Raw genomic sequence first — 22796 nt, 5'->3', positions numbered from 1 at the left:
GCTGTGGGTGGGTACATGTGGCTTGGATGGTTAGAACATGTGCCACCTGCAGAGGTGAATGTGAGTGAAGGCATGTCAGAAACAGAAGACGTGGAGCTTTGACTCCTAGAAGAGATTCTCATCAGTCCTACCAATTCCCACCTATGAGTCATTGATTCTATAGCAACTCCTCTGAACATCAAATTTCTATCTGCAAAGACATTAATGAATCTACTTTGAGCTGAGAACTAAATGAGACACTAAGGAAAAGAAATTTGGGGTGCCAACAACATCCTGATGGGTGCTAGTCATCATGTAACTAGAATGTAATAATGGTCCATGTTATTTTGATGATGGATCACATGTGAGGTGGATACTCAAACTCATGCCTTCAGTTGTGGGTGACCTTGATGTCTTAAACTTCTTTCTCCATTTTCTTCTTTTCTTAACACACGATGACTGTTTATGTTTTGTGTGCTCTCAATTGATTCTCTCATTACTCTAAGCATGTGATAATTGCTACTGCAATTCCATGTACCAGTCCTGTTGAAAATTTCTTTCTTGAAATCCAGACTTTAATTTAGACACAACTTAACACATCTCTTCTATGTATTTAACAAAGTCAATTTGTAAGCCTTCCCATGAAGACATCATGGTTTCCAGTTTTAATGCACTTGATCACTTTTGGTGTATACTGTGTTCTACAAGAAGTGATAAGGGATTTGCATGGAAGTGTTGCATGTGTTGTGCATGTGTGAAGTAGGTTTCTTGTTATTCTTATTTTACCAGTAAGTTTACTGGGAATATGGGGATTGATGTGAGATTCTAAAATTAAACAGGTAGTATGAGAAAGACTCAAAATTCATCAGTTACAGCCACTTCCCAAGAATAATCCTGAGACAATGGTGAAAAGATTAAATGTAGTTCAGAGCCTGTTAATTTATTTAGGATCATTTTATAGTTTAAAGAAGGAATCATTTCCCTCTGGCATTTCATTTGTTTGTGTTTGCATTTGATGACATCCAAATATGTAGTGAACAAGATAAGGTCACTAATTAATCAAAGCATCATCTGTCATACTTTTTGTTCATGTTTTAGTTTGAGAAAGAAGCAAGATTTGTTCTATGAATCACTAAAGTCCCCATGATAGTTGTTTTGACATTTATACCTAGACTCACCTCTGCTTTTAGAAGCATTTAGAAATGTTTCTTTCTGATTTCAAATAACTCATATCAGGCAAAGGTAGCCCGGTGTCTTTGTGTGGTTTATACTTCACTGAAATATTATGGAATAGAGAATTTACCACTCTGCTGGAAGAGAAAGGCAGTTTATCCAGAGGGGTACTTTTAAATTCATAAAATCAGGAATGGAAAATGGAATAAGTGCTATGGAGGAGGTGTTTCTCAGTAGTCAACAAGAAATTCCATGTTCTGTAAACTAGAAGAAAAGGAGGGAGAGTTAACAATGATACCATCTAGAATCTACCATGAGTTCTTCTTGTGCACTAGGAAAAATTGCTTACCTCTCCTTGTATGTAGAATACATAGGATAATATTACTTCTCTCCCAGGTAATTCACACGTCATGCCCATAAATAAGTGAAACATCCATAGAATGTCTCATGAAAATAATATTGTGATTTTTTTTTCCTTTGAATGTTTCTTTCAAAGTTAAAGGCTCATAGCAAACCCTCGGGTCTAGAGAAGGCAGCATACTAACAATAATCCTGCAGATGAAGAAAGGATATCCAGTGGAGCTGGGATACAGAGTGTTTCTTCTAAAACAAAGTGATGTGGAGTCAAAGGGATTTCAGAAGGAAATTCATGGAGAATTGGAGATAATTATACAGATTTGGAGACCTCTGGAGATTTTCCCCATGAGATTTTCTATAGCTCCTTGTCCTATTTTCCTAAGGAAGAAGCAATTAAAGTGCCTGTGGGGATCAAGCTCATTATTATATTTTTTAATTAAATATATTTTTATCAATAAATGGAAACACAAATATTGTACATATTGTCTAACAGTTAGATTGCTTTATACATGAGCTTCTGTGTACCATTTAAATAAGGTTAAATATATCTTTACATACTTACCATTTCCTTTTGGTGAAAACTTTAAAAATCCTTGCTTCTGGATTTTGATATTCACACTAGGTAATAATTACTTATAGTCTCCCCATTGTGCCATGACACAACAGAATTTCTTACTCCTAACTGCAAAGTAGTACTAATGATCATCCTTTCTCCACCCCTCGTTCCCCCTACTGTATCCATCCTCTGGTAAACACTACTCAAATCTTATCTCTGTGAGAACCACTTTTCAAGATTCCACATGAATGAGAACATTCAGAAAATGTCTTTCAACTTAGCTTATTTCACTTTATATAATGATCTCCTGTTACAAATGACAAGATTTCTTTCTTTGTTACAACTGAACCAAATTTCCTAATGCATATGTATCACATTTTCTTAATCCATTTATCAGTTCTTATACACTTAGTTTCTTTCCTAGCTAATTTCCTTTGGATTTAAATTCAGTGTTGAAATTGCTGGATCACATGGAGCTTCTACTTTTAATTTTTCAGTAACTTCTATACAGTTTTCCATAACAGCTGTGCTAATCTACATTCTTACCAACAGTCTGCAGGGTTCCTTCCCTTTCTTCTACATCTTGCCAATACTAGTTTTAGTTTTTAAAACTAAATTTTAAAACTAAAATTTTTTCGTTTTTTTTTTTTTTTTTTTTTCCATAATGCTGCTTTTACTTTGGTGAGGTGACATCTCACAGTGGGGTTTTGATTTGTATTTCTCTGATGATTAGTGAAGTAGAGCTTTTATTTATATACCAATTGATCATTTTTATGTTTTCTTTTAAGAAGTGTCTGTTCGCATCTATTAGCCATTTTTCAATCAGGTTACTTGCTTTTTTGGTTTGTTTAAAATTTTGTTTTCTCTTGAGTTTTGGGGTTCCTGCTGTATTCTGAATATCCATCCCTATTAGATGTGAAGTTCTCAAATCTCTCCTCCCACTCTGTAGGTTGTCTCTTCACTGTTGATTATTTCCTTTGCTGTGCACAACCCTTTTAGTTTATTGCAATCCCATAGGTCTATTTACTCTTTAGTTTTATAAGATTTGGGTGTTTTCTTAACAACAACAAAAAATTTTTGCTCATTCCAATGTTCTAAACCATTTCCACTGGTTTTATGGGTTCTATTCTTACATTCATGTCTTTAATGCAGTTTGAGTTGGTTTTTGAACTGATGAGAGAAAGAGGTCTAGTTTCTTTTGGGTTCTTTTGCATGTGCCTATCCAATTCTCTCCACACCATTTATTAAAAGACTGTGATTTCTGTAGAGTGCATTTGAAAAATCGGTTGCCTGTGGATGTGTGGATTTACTTCTTGGCTCTCTATTTTGTTTCTGTTGTCTATGTGCCTAACTTCATGGCATTGATATGTGACCTTAATTCCTCCAACCTCTATTTTGCCATGGAGTTGTTCAATGTTTCCTGCCTTGTTATTTTTGCTTAAGATGACTTTGGCTTTTCAGCAAGTTCTGATTCCATAAAAATTTTAGGATTTTTTTTTCTCTTTCTGTGAAGATATTGCAATTTTGATATGGATTGGTTTCTATCTGTATTTTCCTCTGGGTTTTACAGACAGTTTAACAGTGTTGTTTCTTCCAAACTAAACACAGATGTTTTTTCCATTTTCTTGTGCTATCTTCATTTTTTATTGATATCTTGCAATTTTCTTTGGAAAGTTTTTTTCCTTTCTTGCTTACATTCATTCCTTTATTTATTTTGCAGATATTATAAATGGAATAGCTTTCTTGATTTCCAGTTTAGAGTATTTGCTATTGGTATATAGTGATGATACTGATTATTGAATGTTGATTTTGTATTCTGCAACTTCTCTGAATTCACATGTTTATTTCAACAACTTTTTGGTTGAGATTTGGGGGGTTTCTGTAGATATGTATCTCCTGCCAACTGTGACAATGTGACTTCCTTTTTTCCAAAATGGACACACTTTAATTCTCTCTTACCTGAATGCTCTGGCTAGAACTTCTAACCACTCTATTGAATAAGAGGCAAAGTGGGCACTTTTGCCTTGTTCCAGATCTGAGAGAGAAAAATTTCAGTTTTTCCCCCTTCAGTTCAATGTTAGCTGGGGGCTTAATGTAAATGACCTTTATGGTGCTGAGGTATGTTGCCTTTACACCTAATTTGTTCAGCAATTTTTTTTGTAAATAAAGGGAGGTTAAATTTTATCAAATAACTTTTCTGCATATATAGGGATGATCACCTCGTTTTTGCACATTGTTCTGATAAAATGTTTATTGATTTGCTGTTTATTGATTTCCTGTTTATTTATTTGCATATGCTGGCCCTCCTTGTGTTTCTGGATAAATACCACTTGATCATGGTGAGTAATCTTCCAAATATGGTGTTGGAATCAGTTTGCTAGTGTTTTAAGAATTTTGGTAAATGTTCATCAAGAGTATTTGACCTCTTTTCTAGTTTTTTCATTGTTTCCTTATCTGGTTTTGTTATCAGGATAATGCCAGCTAATAATAAGTATTTGGAAGAATTCCTTCCTCTTACATGTTTGGAACAATTTAAAGAGAACTGGTAACAGTTGTTTTACTGGAAATCTATAATGAAAACATCTGGCCTCAGATTTTAATTGATGTGAGATTTTTTATTACTGATTCGAAAACATTCCTTGCTATTGGTTGTGTTCATAATTTCTGTTTCTTCATGATGAAATCTGGGTTGGTGTCTGTGTCCAGGAATCTGTCCATTTTTGGGAAGTTTTTAAATTTTCTTCTGTATAGTTGTTTGTAGTAATCTTAAGATTTTGTGTTTCTGATATGTCCGCTGTAATATTTTCCTTTTCATCTCTCAATTTATCTGTATCTTTATTTTTTCCTCTTTTATAGCCATGCTTTATCCATTTTGTTTACCTGTGAAAGAACCAGCTCTTTGTTTTGCTGATCTTGGGAATTTAAGGCTCTATTTCTCTCTGGTTTGACCTTTTTATTTCTTTCCTTCCACTTCATTTTAGTTCACTTTGCTCTTGTTGCCCTAGTTTCCTAAGATGCAAAGAGACGTTTTTTAATTAAGATTCTTCCGGGTTTTTGATGCGGACATTGATTGCTATCAACTTCCCTCTCAGTACTGGTTTCCATCTATCTGTTAAGTTTTGGTATGTTGTATCTCAAATTTCTTTTGTTTTAAGACATTAACAAATTAAAATGATAAAAATGACTTGCATGGATGTACCTATCTGTGAGTCCTCTTCTCTTGATCAGTAGCTTCTCTCACACAAGTCACAGATTTTTCTCTGTAAATAACAGACAAGAGAGGTCCTTAAAACCTGGTGAAGGCGTCTTTAGATAAGAAGTAATCCATGTGATTTTTACATTTTGACTATTTCCCTGACCCAGGCTGAAGACTCACATCAACGCCTGAGGTCAAAAGAAGACCTATTTGCACTAAAAATAATTGTCATTCAGATGAATGAAAAACAGGCAGTGGAGCATGGCACAAAGGTGTCCCTTCTAATATGACAGTGATGTTTGTTCATATTGAGATTTCAGAGGTTAATGCATGGAGATCTGGAGAGAATTATAGAAACTCAGAGATCTCTGGAGATTTTTCCTGTGAGATTATCTGAATACCCACATCCGTTTTCCTAAAGTAGAAGCAATTAACCTGCCTGTAGGGATCACTCCAGTTATCATTTAAAAATAAAATTCTGTTCTTCAACTAATAAATTAAAAACAAAAATTATTTATATATGCATGGGTATTTTGATGATTCTATATGTATATATATATGTGTGTGTACATGTATTTTTTAATGTTTAAGTCAGGTTAAACATAACTATATTCAAACACTTAACATTTATTTCATGCTAAAATTTTTCAAACTTCTCTTGTCTACTGTTGGGACTAATGACACGTTAACTAACTCAGGTAGACTCCTTACTCCCTGGCGGGTGAGCAAGATCAAGGCCTCAAAGGCAGTTTCAAAGGTTAATGACGATCAATCAGACCACCGTCAGGGGTTGGTTAACAACAGTTCTGCGAACGTGATCAGCTCATGCTTGCCATATAGTCCTATGGGACTCTCACCTGCGTGAACCCGTGCCTTGCTGACTTTTAAACTGATTGGTTCCCGCCTAGCCTCCACCCTACATAAAAGCTGTGTGACTTCCTCAATAAAGGAGTTCCTGCTGTGACTGGTCTCCCTGACACGTCTGATTGTCCTCTGCCTGGAGGGCTGGGTGCAGGTGGTCAGTCGGCCCTACCTATCCCGGTCTGGCCTTGTTGGGGAGTGTCCCCTTCCCTTGTCGCTGGTCGAGAAGAGCAAGGGGGCTTAAGACCCCAACAGTCTACCTTTTTGAAATGCATGGTACATAGTTGTTAACTCTACTCACCCTAATGAGCATGGGTTTTCTTTGTTCCTGTAAATACTGCTGCAAGGAACATGGAGGTGCCGATGTCCCTGACGTACTGACTTCAGGTCCTTTGAATTTATGCTCAGTACTGGGATGGCTGGACCACATTGTAGTTCCATTGTTCATTTTTGGTGAACTCCATACAGTTTTGCCCAGTGGCTATGCTGATCCACTGTCCCACCAGCAGTGTGTGCAGGTCCCTTTCCTCCACATCCTTCTCAGGGTAGTTATTTTTAGTCATTTGATAAGGCCATTCTTCCTGTGGTGAGGTGAGATCTCATTGTGGTTTCGATTTGCCTTCCCCTGATGATGAGTGAGGTTGAGCATTTTGTCTTATACCTGCTGGCCACTTGTGTGTCTTGGAGTTTCAAATACCTTTTGCCCATTTCTTACAGCTGCCCTTTTTCCCTACTGAGTTTTGGAGTTTCTTCTGTGTCCTGTATATCAGTCCCTTTCCAGATGTAAATTTTTCAAATATTTTCTACCATTCTGTAGGTTATCTTGTTAATCTGTTGATTGTTTCTTTTGCTGTACAAAAGTTTCTTAGTTTCTAATTCCATTTGTCTAGTTTTGGTTTTATTTTCTGTGCTTTGGGGGAGAGGGATCTTCAGTAAGATTCTTTGGCAAGTCCTTTGTTAAAGCATTTCCCCTATGTTTCTTTTGTTGGCTTCATAGTTTCTGTTCCTGCACTTAAGTCTTTAATTCATTTTGAGTTTGATTTGTGAAACTAGTCAGAGATAATTGCCTAGTTTCATAATTTTTTTTATGTAAGTCCAGTTTTCCAAACATGATTTAGTTAAAATTCTGACCTTTCTCCATTTTGTGTTCTTAGCACCCTAGTCAAAAGTCAGTTGACCATAGACGTATAGGTTTACTTCTGGTCTATTTTATTCCCCTGGTGTATATGTCTATATTTATGCCAATACTCTGCTGTTTGCATAATACAGTTTTGGCATAATTAATATTGTCAAAATAACAATACTACCAAATGCACTATACAAATACAATGCAATTCACACCACAGAAGTACCATGAATTCTTCGCAGGTATAGAAAAAGCAGTCATGAAATCTATTTGGAAAAATAAGAGACTCAGAATATGCAAAGCAGTTCTCATCATGAAAAGCAAAATGGGAGGTGTTACAATACTAGACCTTAAATTATATTAAAGAGCTATAGTAACAAAAACAGCTTGGCATTGGCACCAAAACAGATCTGAAGACCAAATGAATACACTTTCAGATACAGAAAAAAACCCACATAAATACTGTTATATCATAGTTGACAAAGGTGCCAAAAACATACATTGGAGAAAAGATAGCTTCTTCAACAAAAGGTGCTGGGAAAACTGGAAAACCATACATAGTAGAGTGAAATTTAACCTCTCATCCCGCATAATACCCAAAGCAAAGTGGATCAAAGACCAAAGAATGAGAATAGAAACTAATTAGAACAAATAAAAAGTAATTGAAAACTTTTGTTGAAAGGTTCTGTCTCCTTATAATCTATCCTGAAAAGTGCTGCATGTGAATAAAAGAACACTAATTCTGCATCTGTCAAGTGCAGTTCTTGGGTGGAATGTCCTGTAGCCCTCTCTTTGGCCCATTTGGCTAGGTGCATTTAATTCTGCTGTTTTGTGTTGATTTTCTCTTCGGGAGATCTTCTAATTGCTGGAGGTAGAGTGTTAAAGTCCCCAAATATTTCTGTTTTGCAGCCTGTGTCTGCCTGTAAGTTTGTAAGTTTTTTCTTTATTCTAAAGCAAGAAAAGTGATGAATGTAACTAGAGAAGTTGAGAAAAATGAAATATAATTGAATTTTACTTCTAATGTATTTTTACATGGTGTAAACAATGCATAAAACATTGATTATATGCTTGTTAATTGTCACAAAATATAAAAAAGGAATTTTGTGATACAAACACTAGGACTCTGATGTAGCTCTGTAGGAGGAGCACAGACTGTACACTAATCAAACCTCCTTGCAATACTCATGCTCTCTCAGGGCCTGAGCTCACTTCTCAGCAGGAAACGTGGACTATTCTGCCTCATAATCACAAAAATCCATCCTTATAATACATACATATGTTTATTAAATGGAGTATATATTAATGAATTCTTAGTTCTGATTCTCTGAAGAACATTGCCTAAACCTAATACTGGTATTGAAATTGGTTCTTAACGATGAGTTTTCTGATTTGCTTCTGGGGATTCTGGAATTGGATCTCCAAACCGGTTAGTTGAAAAAGTACTAATGACTATATTTTCAGTACGAAATAGAGCACAGCAGGCTGTGACATACTCCAGCAACAAAGCAACACAAATACTGGATACTCATAATAAAATACTCCAAAACAAGGATCTGAGTAACCATGAGCTATGGTTAGAGGCATGTGTGCACTGAAAGTTCATGTGGAGATCAAAGTTCCTGTGTGATCACATTGGGAAGCATGGCCTTGAGAAGGTGATTGAGTCTCAGTCACCAAATAATTAAGTTCTGTTCCCATGAGGGGAATAAATGTCCTTACGGAACAGCTTGAGGGTCTTGGCTGGACACTTTCTGCTTCTCTGCCTATCACCATATGAGGAACTGTATTTCATCATCATGTCATTTGAATGTGCACCATTGTTCCTTCTTCCCTCCCTACCATCTGACATTGTAACTCATGATGCCTCATGAAGAAGAGGACCTCAGCAAACTCCAGATCCCCTGGTACCTTAACCTAAGACCTCTCACAATTCAGAATGGTGGAAGAATGCATTCTATTCCTTTATAGTGCACCACATCTAACGTATTTTATTGTAGCAGCAGAAAAAAATCTGAGACACCATGTATTTTTTATCAAACTAATGGGTACAAAGAAGTTGTTTGTTAAACCTAGTGTTACTAAAGAAAGTAGAAGGAAAAAGGACAACCTCAGGGATCTGCATGATCATTTTAACCCTGAAGACATTACTTGAAAGCTTCCATGTTTGTCCTGGAAGTGACCCTTATCTCTTATAGAGTCAGTGCAGAGACTGCTGAGATGAAGTCGATCCTGGGGGTGCCTGACTTAAAATGCAAATTAGACTCCTAACCTAACACTGTGTCTACCTGAAGTGTGAAGTTCCTGTTTAGTTCTTTTGCCCATTTATTTCTTTCTTTCCTGATAAGTTTTTTGAGTTTTTGAACATCCTGGAGATGAATGCACTATCCGAGGTGCATCTGGCAAAGATTTCCTCCCATTGTGTAGGCTCTCTTCATACTATTCATTGTTTCTTTGCTGTGAAGAAACTTTTTAGTTTATGCCATCCCATGTATTGATTCTTGATTTTACTTCCTGTTCTTTAGGAGTCTTGCTAAGGAAGTCAGTTCCTAAGATGACATAATGGAGTATTAGAACAATATTTTCTATATATTTCAAAATATTTTATATTTTTCCATATATATTTGATCCACTTCAAGCTGAGTTTTGGTTAACAAACATAGAAAAAAATGCTCAACATCTCCATCAATTAGAGAAAAGCAAATTAAAGTACACTGAGATTTTTATCTCACTCCAGTCAGAATGGAAAGTCAAGAACATAAGTAACAGTAAATGTTGGTGAGGATGTGGTGAGAAAGGTTCACTCATACATCGCTGGTGGGACTGCAAATTGCTGCAAACATTGTATAAAACAGTATGGGGATTCCTCAGAAAAAATTGGAATGCAATCACCAATTGACCAATTATCCCACTTCTTGGTATATATGCTAAGACTTAAGAAATGCATATTACAGTGACATGATCACATCAATGCTTATAGCAGCTCAATCCTTGATAGGTAAGCTATGGAACCAACCTGAGTGCCTTACAAGAGTTGAATGGATAAAGAAAATGTAGGATATATATATATATATATACATGCAATGGCTTATTACTCACTCAGAAAAAAATGACTTCATGATCCTTTCTGGAAAATGGATGGATCCTGAGACTCCAAAGCTAAGCAAAATGAGCCAGTCACCAAAAACCAAAGGTCAAATGTTGTCTCTGACCTGATTTTGCTATCACGCCACAAGGAGAGGCAGGGAAAGAACAGAAGATCAATGTATCACACAAAGAGGAAAGGAGTGGGCACAGGAATAGTAAAGAGGATGGAATGATTCTGACATAACCTTCCTGTGTAGATGTTTGAATACCTCACAGTGGATCTCTACATCATGTACAACCAAAGTCTGGAATCCTAATTAGAATACAATGAACTCCATGTTTGTATAAGTAACACAAATTATACTCTACTGTTATGTAGGATTAAAAGAACAAAAATAAAGCAACCAAATAAAGGAGTGAAGGTACTGACTGAGAAGCATTGGATCCTGATTGCTAGAACAGAGATATGTAGACAAACTCTGTGGAAACTCAAGAAATGGATAACCTATTTTCTGATTTGTCTTCTTTGTAGGTAGAATTAGCCTTTGTCCCTCCCCAGAATAAGCCTCTCCATTATATCTCAGGGATTAATCCTGCCTTGCCCAAGGAAATTCTACTTGTACCTTGAGTTTCCCAGGCAAAGTTTACTGCATCTCATTCTGGCTGTTGCTCTGCAAGACAAAGAGATGAGCGGCAGGATCCACGGTCACTGCTCTTGACTTCTAGATCTCCAGCTAGACTCAAGTCTCAGAAGGGCCCTAGACACCATGTGACATATGGGGAGATGTGTTCATCTCCAAATGACCTACTTGGGTTTTATAATTGATGTGGATGGAAACCCTGGGCACATGCATGAGAAAAGATATTAAGGCCATAGACTTTGTGGAAGGAAGAAAAAAGTGAATCAGGACAAAATAATAATATGAAGCCCCCTAATCAGAGATTCTGCATTAAATGTTTTATTTCAGGGAGTTAGTAAGGGCTCAACCAGGTGCTCTTTGAGGTGCTTAATGGTAGAACCAAGGGGGATACTAACATGAGAACATCAGCACTCTCTTGAGATGCACTGGATTTTGATATATAAAATTTTTTTTTCTGCAAAATTCCCTTTATAAACAGTGCTCAAAGTTTCAAAATATAGGTACAATTAAATGCAAATATCAATTGTACATTCCTTTAATAAGTATTTTTTAGAGTTTACAAGGTCAATGGTCCTCTGCTATGAGCAAGGGTCTCATTGTGAGGAATGCAAGGAAATCAGTGAGAAAGAAGAGGTGTGAAGAACAGAGGACTGATAAAAGAGAATGCAGCTCATCTAACATAGAAATGAGTCATCAGAATTAACAACTTCAAAGATTTGTAGAAAAAAAAGTGTGAACCTCATTTCTCAGTTTAATTTTTAAATGGTCTCTAATTTTCAGCAATATCAGAGTATATTAAAAAATGCTCATTTTTTCTGAACTTATTCCTTATTTCCAGCTGTGAAGATATGGAGGTTGGAAATCCTCAATGTCCTGTGTGCAAGGTGGAGGACAAGGAAAGGAGGTGGTGTGATCCTCTGAGTTTAAAGCTCTTGGCCTGGAAGGTGAGCTGTGACTTGGATAAGTCTTGAAGTCCAGAGTGCCAAAGTCCAGGGTCAGATCAGGAGCTCTAGTGTGTAAAGTGATAGAAGATGGATGTCACAGAATAAGGAGAGAGAGAGAGAGAGAGAGAGAGAGAGAGAGAGAGAGAGAGAGCATTGTCCCTTTTCTTAGTTTTTATTCTGCAGACAAGCCCTCAGTGGATTGGCAGATGGCTTCTCACATTGATCACTAAGTCTACTGCTTTAAATACTAGACTCCAGCAAAAGCCCTCAAGGACACATGTGGGATAATGTATTACTGGGTATCTGGGTACCCATTAATCAATGCAAATTAACACATAAAATTATCCAATACATGTAATCCCATGATATTTAATTCAGGCAAATTTATCACATCCATGTGTATGTGACACTAAATGACACTCGTGTGCATTAATTCTGTTCCATCCTAGTCTCTATGTTTTAAAAAAAATTGCATTGACCTGTGAAAGAACATATGAAAGAACCCATAAAATAAGTAAATACATCAATGTCTTTAATGGAAGTATTGATAAGTAGACATGAAGGAAGCTTAGCCTTTCTAATTCAGGAATTAATTTCTGAACTTAGCGTTTTCCTTTCCCAGAAAACAGATTTTGCAGAGGCAAGGTTTCACATCAAGAACTTAACATCACTGTGGCCTCAAATGAACCAGTACATAAAGAAGACCTGGAAGGATGAATCAAGAAAGCTTACACCAAACCACAGGTAAAAATCAACATCCTAAAGATTATTCTGTTCACAACAAAAGAACATATTTTTGACTTTAAAAACTGCAATCTTTTAAAACATTTGAATTTGTTATTTTAAGATATACATGTCAGTAGAAAGTATTTTGTCATATTATACATGAATGGAGTGTTATTTATTCTAAGTAGCATCCTATCCTTGTGGTTGTACATGACGTGGAGTTACCCTGGTTGTGTATTCAAATCCAAAGCTATGAAAGTTTTGTCTGATTAATTATACAATCCTCCCTATTCCCCTTCTTGCTCCTTTTCCTTCATTCCTTTTGTCTAATCCAATGGACTTCTATTTTTCACCTCCTAACCTTCCCTCTTTGTGAGTTAGTATCCACATATCAGAGAGAATATTCTGCATTTGTCTTCTGGGACTGGCTTATTTCACTTAGCATGATAGTCTCCTGTACCATGCATTTACCAGCAAATGACATAATTTCATTCATTTTTGTTTCTGAGTAATATTCCTTTGTGTATATATGCTATATTTTCTTCATCTACCCATCTGTTGAATGACACATAGGTTGGTTCTATAGCTTGGCTATTGTGATTGAACTGCTAAAAACATTGATTTGACTGTGTCACTCTAATATGCTGATTTCAAATCCTTTGTGGATTGACTGAAGTGTCAAATAACTGGATCAAGTGAGCTCAATGCAATGGACTGTCCTCAAGTTTTCTAAGGAATCTCCATGTTACTTTCCATAGTGGTTGCACCAATTTGCAGTCCCACCAGCAATATATGAAAATACCCTTATGCCACATCCTCACCAACATTAATTGGTACTTGTATTCATTATAATTGCTTCTGACTGGAGTGAGGGAATCTCAGTGTAGTTTTAATTTGCATTTCTCTAACTGATAGAAGTGTTAAAAATTATTTCATATATTTTTTGATCATGTGTACTTCTTCTTTTGTGAAGTGCCTGTTCAGTTCCTTTGCTAGTTTATTTGTTGGGTTTTTTTGTGTGTGTGCATGTGTGTTAACTTTTTTTTTCTTTTGAGTTCTTTGTATCCTCTGGAAATTAATACTCTATCTGAGGTGTAGATGGCAAAGATTATCTCCCATTCTATAGACTTTGTCTTCATGTTCTTGACTATTTCTTTTGCTGTGAAGAAGATTTTCATTTTGATAAAATCCCTGTTATTCATTCTTGATTTTGATAAAATCCCTTTTATTCATTCTTGATTTTAATTCTTGTGCTTTAGGATTCTTGTTAAGGAATCTGGTTAATTTGGGCTTACTTTTACTTCTAGTATATGCAGGCTCACTGGTCTAATGCCTAGGTCCTTGATCTACTTTGAATTGAGTTTTGTGCAGGGTAAGAGATAGGGGTTCAATTTTTTTACTACATACGATTTCCAGTTTTCTCAGCACCATTTGTTGAAGAGGCTCTCTCTTCTCCTGTGTATGTTTATGTCACCTTTGTCTAGTATGAGATATCTGTATATATGCGGTGTCCCTGTGATTTCTACTATGTACCTTTGGTCATCATGTCTGTTTTGGTGAAAACACCATGCTGTTTTTGGCACTAGAGCTCTGAAGTATAATTTTAAAGTCTGGTATTGTGATGCCTCCTGCATCACCTCTCTCATTAAGCATTGCTTTGGCTGTTCTGGGGCTCTTATTTTTCTAAATGAAATTCATGATTGCTTTTTCTATTTCTATGAAGTTATTAGGATTTTAAGAGAAAATGCATTAAATCTGTATAGGGCTTTTGGTAACATGTCCATTTTGACAATATTAATTCTGCTTAATCAAGAATATGGGAGAATTTTCCATTTTATGAGGTCTTCTTCAATTTCTTTCTTTAGTGTGCTATCGTTTTCATTGTAGTGATCTTCACCTCTTTTGTTAGATTGATTCCCAAGTTTGTTTGCTTTTTAGAGGCTATTGTAAAGGGGATATTTTCCATATTTCTCTACAGCTGATATGTCATTGGTGTATAGAAATGCAATTGAATTATGGGTGTTGATTTTATACCCTGCTACTTTGCTGAATTCTTTTGTAGTTCCAGGGTCTGTCTGATAGAGTTTTTAGATCTTCTAAATAGAGAATCATGTCTTCAGCAAATAGGAATAGTTTATGCTCTCCTTTTCCTATTCATGTCCTTTTAATTTCTTTCTACTCTAATTGCTCTGGCTGTGTTGATAGAAGTGGTGAAAGAGGGAATCCATGTTGTTCCAGTTTTTAGAGGGAATGCTTCCAATTTTTATCCATTTATAATGGTGTCAGCCCTGACTTTAGTATACATAGTTTTAGCAATGTTGAGGTATGGTCCTACTATCCCTAGGTTTTCTAGTGCTTGGTGCATAAATGGATGATGAATGTTTTCAAATAACTTTTCTGCATCTATTGAGATAATCCTGTGATTCTTGTCTTTAAGTCTATTAATATAGTGAATTACATCTAGTGATTTACATATGTTGAACCAACCTTGCATTTCTGGGATGAACTCCAGTTGATCATGGTGCACCGTCTTTTTAATATTTTCTGTATGCATTTTGCCAGTATTTTGTTGAGAATTTTTGCATCTAAGTCTTAGGGATATGATTCTGAAGTTTTCTTTCCTTGAAGTATCTTTGTCTGGTTTTGGTATCAGGTCAATACTAGCTTCATAGAATGAGTTTGGAAAATTTCCTCATTTTATATTCCATGGATTAATTTGATGAATATTGGTGTAAATTCTTGGCGTGATCTTCTTTGTATATCTTGTTCAACTTGATTGAAGATCCATCTGGTCCTGGGCTTCTATTTGTTGGTAGACTTTTTATGGTGTCTTCAATTTCATTGCTTGAAATTCATGTTTAAATTTTCTGATCCTCTTGATTAAATTTGGATATGTCAGATATCTCTAGAAATTAGCCAATGTCTTCTAGATTTTTATTTTATTGGAGTATAGATTTTCAAACTAGCTTCTTATTACCATCTGTATTTCAGTGGTATTTATGGTGACATTTCCTTTAGCACCACAAATTAATAATTTGGGTTTTCTTTCTCATTTTTCATCATTAACTTAAATAAGGGTTTATCTATTTGTTTATTTTTTTCAAAGAAACAAGATTTTGTTTCATCAATTTTTTGTTCTTTCAATTTCTTTCATTTGGGCTCTGATTTTAATTATTTTCTGTCTTCTGCTTGTGGTGATGGTTTGGTCTTCTTTTTCTAAGTCTTTGAGATGTGAAGTTATGCTACCCATTTATTGACTTTCTATTCATTTAATGAATGTGCTCAATGCAATGGACTGTCCCCTTAGCACTGCCCTCATAGTGTCCCAGGTACTTGGAGAGGTTGTATCACCATTCTCATTCACCACTAAGTACTTTTTAAATTTCACTCCTGATTTCTTCAGCTCTCCATTGATCATAAAACAGTGTATTGTTTAATCTCCATATGTTAGAGTAACTTCCATTTTTATTTTAATATTAATTTTTAGTTTCATTCTTTTATAATCTGATAGTATGAAAGGTATTATCTGTATTTGAGGGGGAGGATTAAACTCAGGGACACTCAACCCTTGAGCCACATTCCTAGTCCTTTTATATATTTTATTTAGAGACAGGATCTCACTGAGTTGCTTGGCACCTCACAGTTGCCGAGTCTGGCTTTGAACTCTCGATCCCCCTTCCTCAGCCTTCTCAGTCATTGGGGTTACAGACCTACATCACTTTACCAGGCTCCACTTTCTTTTTTTTTTTTTTTTGCAGTGCTGGGGATCGAACCCAGGGCCTTGTGCTTGCAAGACAAGCACTCTACCGACTGAGCTATCTCCCCAGCCCCCACTTTGTTTTTTGTTTTTTTTTTGCCAAGAGTTGCTTTGTAGCCTAAGATATGGTATATTATAGAGAATATTTCATGTGCAGTTTAGAAGAAAGTGTATTCATTCATTGATTGATGAAATATTCAATGTATGTGTTAAATTTCAATTTTGTTTTATTTTGTTTTATACCTTCTGTGTTTACATTTTGTTTTGAAAATCTATAGATTGGTGAGAGAGTTGCACTGAAATCATACACTATTATTGCATTATGATCTATTTGATTCTTGAGAATTTGAATGGTTTGTTTGATGTATGTTAATGTTCCATTGTTTGGAGCATAAATATTTATGATTATTATATCTTCTTGTTGTTTAATTCCCTCAAGCAATATGAGATGGTCTTCTTTGTCCCTTCTGATAAATTTTTACTTGTTGTTCACTTTATCAGATATGAGTTTAGAAACCTCTGCTTGTTTAAGAGATCCATGTGAATGGTAAATTTTGTCCCATCCTTTGACCTTCAATATGTAAATGAGTTTGCCTAAGAGGTGAGACTTTTGAAGATAGTCTTGCTTTTAATCTAATCTGCCAGTCTCTGTCTTTTGATTGATGAGTTTAGGCCATTCACAGTCAGAGTTCTTATTGAGAAATGATTCTTATTTCCTGTCATTTTGAATCATGTCTGGTTTTTAATTTGAATTCCCTTCTCTTTTAATTGATTTTCTTCTAGTGTAGTTTCTCCCTTTGCTGGATTTCATTTTTATTTTTTATTTCTTCACCTGAAGTATTTTGTTGAGGATGTTTTATAATGCAGGCTTTTTAGTTGTGAATTTGTTTAACTTTTGTTTATCATGAACGATTTTTATTTCATTGTCAAAACTGAATCATAGTTTTGCGGGGTATAATATTCTTGGTTGGCACTCATTCTCTTTCAGAGCTTCATATATATTATTCTAAGATTCCCTAGCCATGTACAGGAACCCAAGCTGGAAACACTTTAATACCTCCTTTGACACTGGCAAGAACTCAAACTAGGAGTTTAGATCTGTGAGTTCCAGAGTGAAACCGATACATATATCCAGCAGATGCCAACTGGGAGATTTACTGTGAGCCTAGAAAATAAGGGGAATCTCTGGTATGGAGACTAGTTTTCCAGGTAACAATACAGATCAGATAGGCCAGAGAAAGCCCACCCTCCCCTACTCCCTTGAATGGAGTATCAAACAGTGGCAGGGAGAAACTGATCCGGAGGAGTGACAGAGCTCAGTGCTTGGAAACAGTCCTTGAGAAGTCAGAAAAAGCACAGTATCCCTGACAACAAAGTAATGAAGGACCAACTTCCCCTTCCCACAGTGGTACCCTGGGGAGAGTAGTGGGTTACCTCCTGGAATTCTGTTGATTCATTAATGTCTCCAAGCTCCTCCCACAATAAAACACTTAGGAGCAATTCCAGACCAAATCTCCACCCTGGGAGCTTCTTTTGCAGCAACTCATCTCACAGAGCCCAAAGGCAGTACCCAGGAAGTTCAGCTGGGAGCACCACAGCTCCAACACCATCCTGCTGAGGAGGGAAGCTGAGAAATGCAAGGGCGGTTTGTCAGACAGGAGGAGAAACCTCTCATCCACTACTCCTCTATTTTGTTTTTGTTATGTTTCACTTGTTTCTGAATGTGCAGAGATTGATAAGTGATGGGATTATATACATTGGTACAAATACATATTTGTTTCTGCTTTTTTTTTTTAGTTTTAACATTTCTTGAAGGTAGTTTTTTTGTGCTTTTTTTTTGAAGATTAAGTTGTTGATTATTATATCTTGGATTGATTTTCTACTGACTCTTTCATAGCTCTGTTTTCTTTTGTTTCTATTTCTATTTTTTATTGCCAACAGCCAAACTCATTTGCTCTCTCTCTGTCTCTCTCTCTCTCTCTCTCTGTCTTTTTAAAATTATTTTACTTCTATTCCTTTGTCCTACGTCCTCCTCTCTTAAAAACACATTCTATATCACCACTGCATGTGTTCCATTCACCTCTTGAGTCTGCAAACCCTTTTCCATGACCCCATGTCCTCTTCTTTTCCTCTTTAAGAAATCTATCCTTAACTGTATATATGAATATCCATATATATTTATTTTCCTCATTTCTACCACTTTATTTGAATGTAGTTATTTTTCATGCATCAATATTTTGAAGAATAAGATGCTTGATTAATATTTAACAATTTTGTTCTTTTTAAACATTTATTTCTTTTCTGTTTTGGGATTTCTGTTTTTTAACATTCTATATTTTATTTTATTTCTACTTCTTATATTTTACATTTTTTCTCTCACTTATCAATTTACCTTGACTCTCTCTTTTCCTCTGCTAAAAGCCAATCTCTACTGTTTTCCCTTTCATATCTTTAATTTTAAATTCTATTTTTCTTCTCCTCCCTCATGATCATCACATTCTACATCACTTCTGTTCTATCCCTGGTTATCATATGAAACTGTAAACCCTTATGTAAACTTCCTATTTTTAATGTGGGCAATAACTGATCAAATCATTTCTGATTAGTGTGACTTCAACATTGTAAATTTCATTTCAAGAACTATTTATTTTAATGCTTTAAATTTCTTTCATTTGCTGTTATTATTATCTGTCTCCCATAAACTGTGAGTTACTGAAAACCTTCAGGAACCCTATAATTCCACAAAGTAGAAAATCTACATCCTCAAATCCAACTGTTAGATGGATATATATACAAAAAATATAAAAAATAAGGGAACAAATTGCCTCTCCTCAATAAAGAGAGATTCTAAGAAAACAAAAACATAAACAAAACAAAAATCCCCCCAAAAAACAAACAAACACACAAACCCAAATGAATACAATTTTCTCATACTAGACAAAGGGTCCAAAAATATGCAATGGAGAAAAGATACCCTCTTCAACAAATGGTGCTGGGAAAACTGGAAAACCATATGCAACACAATGAAATTAAACCCCTATCTCTCACCCTACACAAAACTCCACTCAAAATGGATCAAGGACCTCGGAATCAGACCAGAGACCCTGCATCTTATAGAAGAAAAAGTAGGTCCAAATCTTCAACTTGTTGGCTTAGGATCAGACTTCCTTAACAGGATTCCCATAGCACAAGAAATAAAAGCAAGAATCAACAACTGGGATAGATTCAAACTAAATAGCTTTCTCTCAGTCAAGAAAACTATCAGCAATGTGAAGAGAGAGCCTACAGAGTGGGAGAAAATCTTTGCCACTCGTACTTCAGATAGAGCACTAATTTCCAGAATCTATAAAGAACTCAAAAAACTCTACACCAAGAATACAAATAATCCAACAACAAATGGGCTAAGGAAATGAACAGACACTTCACAGAAGAAGATGTACAAGCAATCAACAGATATATGAAAAAATGTTCATCATCTCTAGTAATAAGAGAAATGCAAATCAAAACTACAGTAAGATTCCACCTCACCCCAATTAGAATGGCTATTATCAAGAACACAAGCAACAATAGGTGTTGGCGAGGATGTGGCGGAAAAGGAACACTCATACATTGCTGGTGGGGTTGCAAATTAGTGCAGCTACTCTGGAAAGCAGTATGGAGATTCCTCAGAAAGCTTGGAATGGAAACACCATTTGACCCAGCTATCCCACTCCTTGGCCTATACCCAAAGGACTTAAAATCAGCATACTACAGAGATACAGCCACATCAATGTTCATTGCTGCTCAATTCACCATAGCCAGATTGTGGAACCAACCTAGATGCCCTTCAGTTGATGAATGGATAAAGAAACTGTGGCAGATATATATATACAATGGAATATTACTCCTCAATGAAGAATGATAAAATTATGGCATTTGCAGGCAAATGGATGAAATTGGTGAATATCATGCTAAGTGAGATAAGCCAATCTCAAAAAACTAAAGGACAAATTATCTCACTGATAAGTGGATGAGGACATATAATGGGGGGTGGGAGGGGTTAGCATTAGGGTTAGGGTTAGGTTTAGGGTTAGGGATAAGGAGTGTGGTAAGAATGAAGGAAAGAAGGACTGTATAGAGGGAAAAGAGGGGTGGGAGGGGTGGGGGGAAGAGAAAAAAAAATAATGAATCAAACATCATTGCCCTATGTAAATGTATGATTTATGCCTTGACTCCATGTACAAATAGAGAAACAACATGTATCCCATTTGTATACAATAATAATAATAATAAAAATGAACAGAAATCCTTGAAATGAAGGAAATAATAAACCTAATCACGAACTCATTGGAAAGTATTACCAGCAAACTGGACCACTTAGAAGACAGAGTCTCAGGCAATGAAGACAAAATATATAAAACTTGAAAATAAAGTTGACCATGGAAAAAGATGATAAGAAAACATGAATAGAATTCCCAAGAAATATGAGATAACACGAAAAGACAAAACTTAAGATATATTAGGATAGAAGAAGACTTGGGAATACAAACCAAGGGAAGGCACAATATTTCCAATGAAAGAAATCTGAAAATTTTGCAAACTGAAGAATGAAATGAAAAATCAAAAGTAAGAAAACCACAGGACACCCAAACATACACAATTGCAATAGACCCACACCAAGGCACACTATTATGAAAATGAATGACATACAGAATAAGGATAGAACTCTGAAATCTACCAGAGAAAAATATCAAGACACATTTAGAGGAAATCCAATTTGATCTCACCTAGTTTTTCAGTCCAGACCCTTGAGATTGCAATCATGACCTCCTTATTTCTCAGGCTGTTGATCACAGGATTCAGCATAGGGATGACCTTAGTATAGAAAACAGAAGCAATTTTGTCAGTGTCCATAGAGTGACTGGAGTTGGGCTGTACGTACATGAAGATCAGAGTCCCATAGAAAATGGAGACAGCACTGAAGTGAGAGGCACAGGTGGAGATAGCCTTCCTGTGTCCTGCAGCTGAGCACATCTTTAGGATGGTGATGAAAATGAATATGTAAGATATTAGGATTATGAGGAGAGCAAAGAAGATACAGAAACTGACAATATAAATCAAAACAAGCTCACTAATATGAGTATCAGAGCAAGAGAGAACCATGACTGCTAGAACATCACAGAAAAAATGATGGACCAGGATGGACTTACAGAAGATGAGATTGAATGTGTCCCAAGTGAGGATGGAGGCACTCAGGAAACCACAGACATAGCAGTCGATGATCAGTGAGGTACACACACTGGGTGTCATGGTGGTGGTGTAGTGCAGGGGCTTACACACTGCTGCATAGCAATCATAGGCCATTGAGGCCAAGAGGTAGTTTTCCACAGTGGCAAAGGATCCAAGAAGGAACATCTGAGGAGCACAAGCATTATAGGAAATGACCTTGTCTCCAATAAGGAGCCCAGTCAACAGTGTGGGAGTGACAGCTGAGGAATAACACAAGTCCACCAGAGACAGGTTACCAAGGAAGAAGTACATGGGAGTGTGGAGACGGAAGTCCAAGACAATCACCAGGATCATCCCCAGATTCCCAACCAGAGTGATGGTGTAGATAAGGAGCAATATCATAAAGAGGGGAAGTTGCAGATGTAGGTCACTAGTCAGTCTCAGCAGGAAAAACCCTGTCACTTCTGTCCTGTTCTCCATCAGTTTCCTGAGATTCAGTAGATGTTGTACAGCATCTGAGAAGAAAGGACAGAATTATAAAGTAATGAGTTGAAAATTGAGAATGCATATACAACATTTGTTAGTTCATTATAGCAATAGGTGGTAATCTGAGACTCTAATACAAGTGAATCAAATAGAGTGTGTCACTAATACACAGGGTTGCATGCTGTGACACCTTAGAAACCTTAAAGGATCATGTATACAATTTAAAAATATTATCCAATTGTATTTCTGAGATAAAGTCAGTTTAACTGCTTGATGAAAATTACTTCTATAGTCTCATTACTCAGTTCATTCAGGTCTCCTAGAAAAGAACATGAAACTTTTAAATTTCTCACCTGCCAGTAATTTTTGGAGGCACCTTCTCTATGCATTCTGTGTCTCCTTTCAAAAACATTATGCATTTTTTTCATCGTTACATTCATGAAAATATCGATGTGTAAGAGGCACAATACCTCATTCATATTGGCAAAATCTTTCATTGGCAATCTCATCCCTGAGCCCATGCCAATCCTTAACCAAGATTGAATGTTTCCTTAGTTTATGGAGATAATATGAATTAAAGAAGGATTTGTGGCTTCATAGTGATCTGAGGGAGTGATTGCTTAGATGCTAAATTCTTCTTGTTTACAATAATGGTTGTCTCTCATTAGAGATAGAACAAATAAGAAATCAATAACAGTGAAG

At 36.0% G+C, this 22796-nt stretch overlaps 1 protein-coding gene across 1 annotated transcript; it reads right to left on the bottom strand.

The window, feature by feature from the left end:
- Positions 1–21140: 21140 nt before the first annotated feature.
- Positions 21141–21962, bottom strand: LOC124959052 (olfactory receptor 5B3-like). The gene has a single exon (XM_047517699.1). The coding sequence runs from the start codon at positions 21960–21962 to the stop codon at positions 21141–21143; it is 822 nt and encodes a 273-aa protein (XP_047373655.1).
- Positions 21963–22796: the final 834 nt, after the last annotated feature.

This window comes from Sciurus carolinensis, chromosome 11 (genome assembly GCF_902686445.1).
Source record: "Sciurus carolinensis chromosome 11, mSciCar1.2, whole genome shotgun sequence".
Taxonomy (NCBI): Eukaryota; Metazoa; Chordata; class Mammalia; order Rodentia; family Sciuridae; genus Sciurus; species Sciurus carolinensis.
Note: the sequence above shows the minus strand (reverse complement) of the source record. Positions and strands in the feature narration are given on the sequence as shown.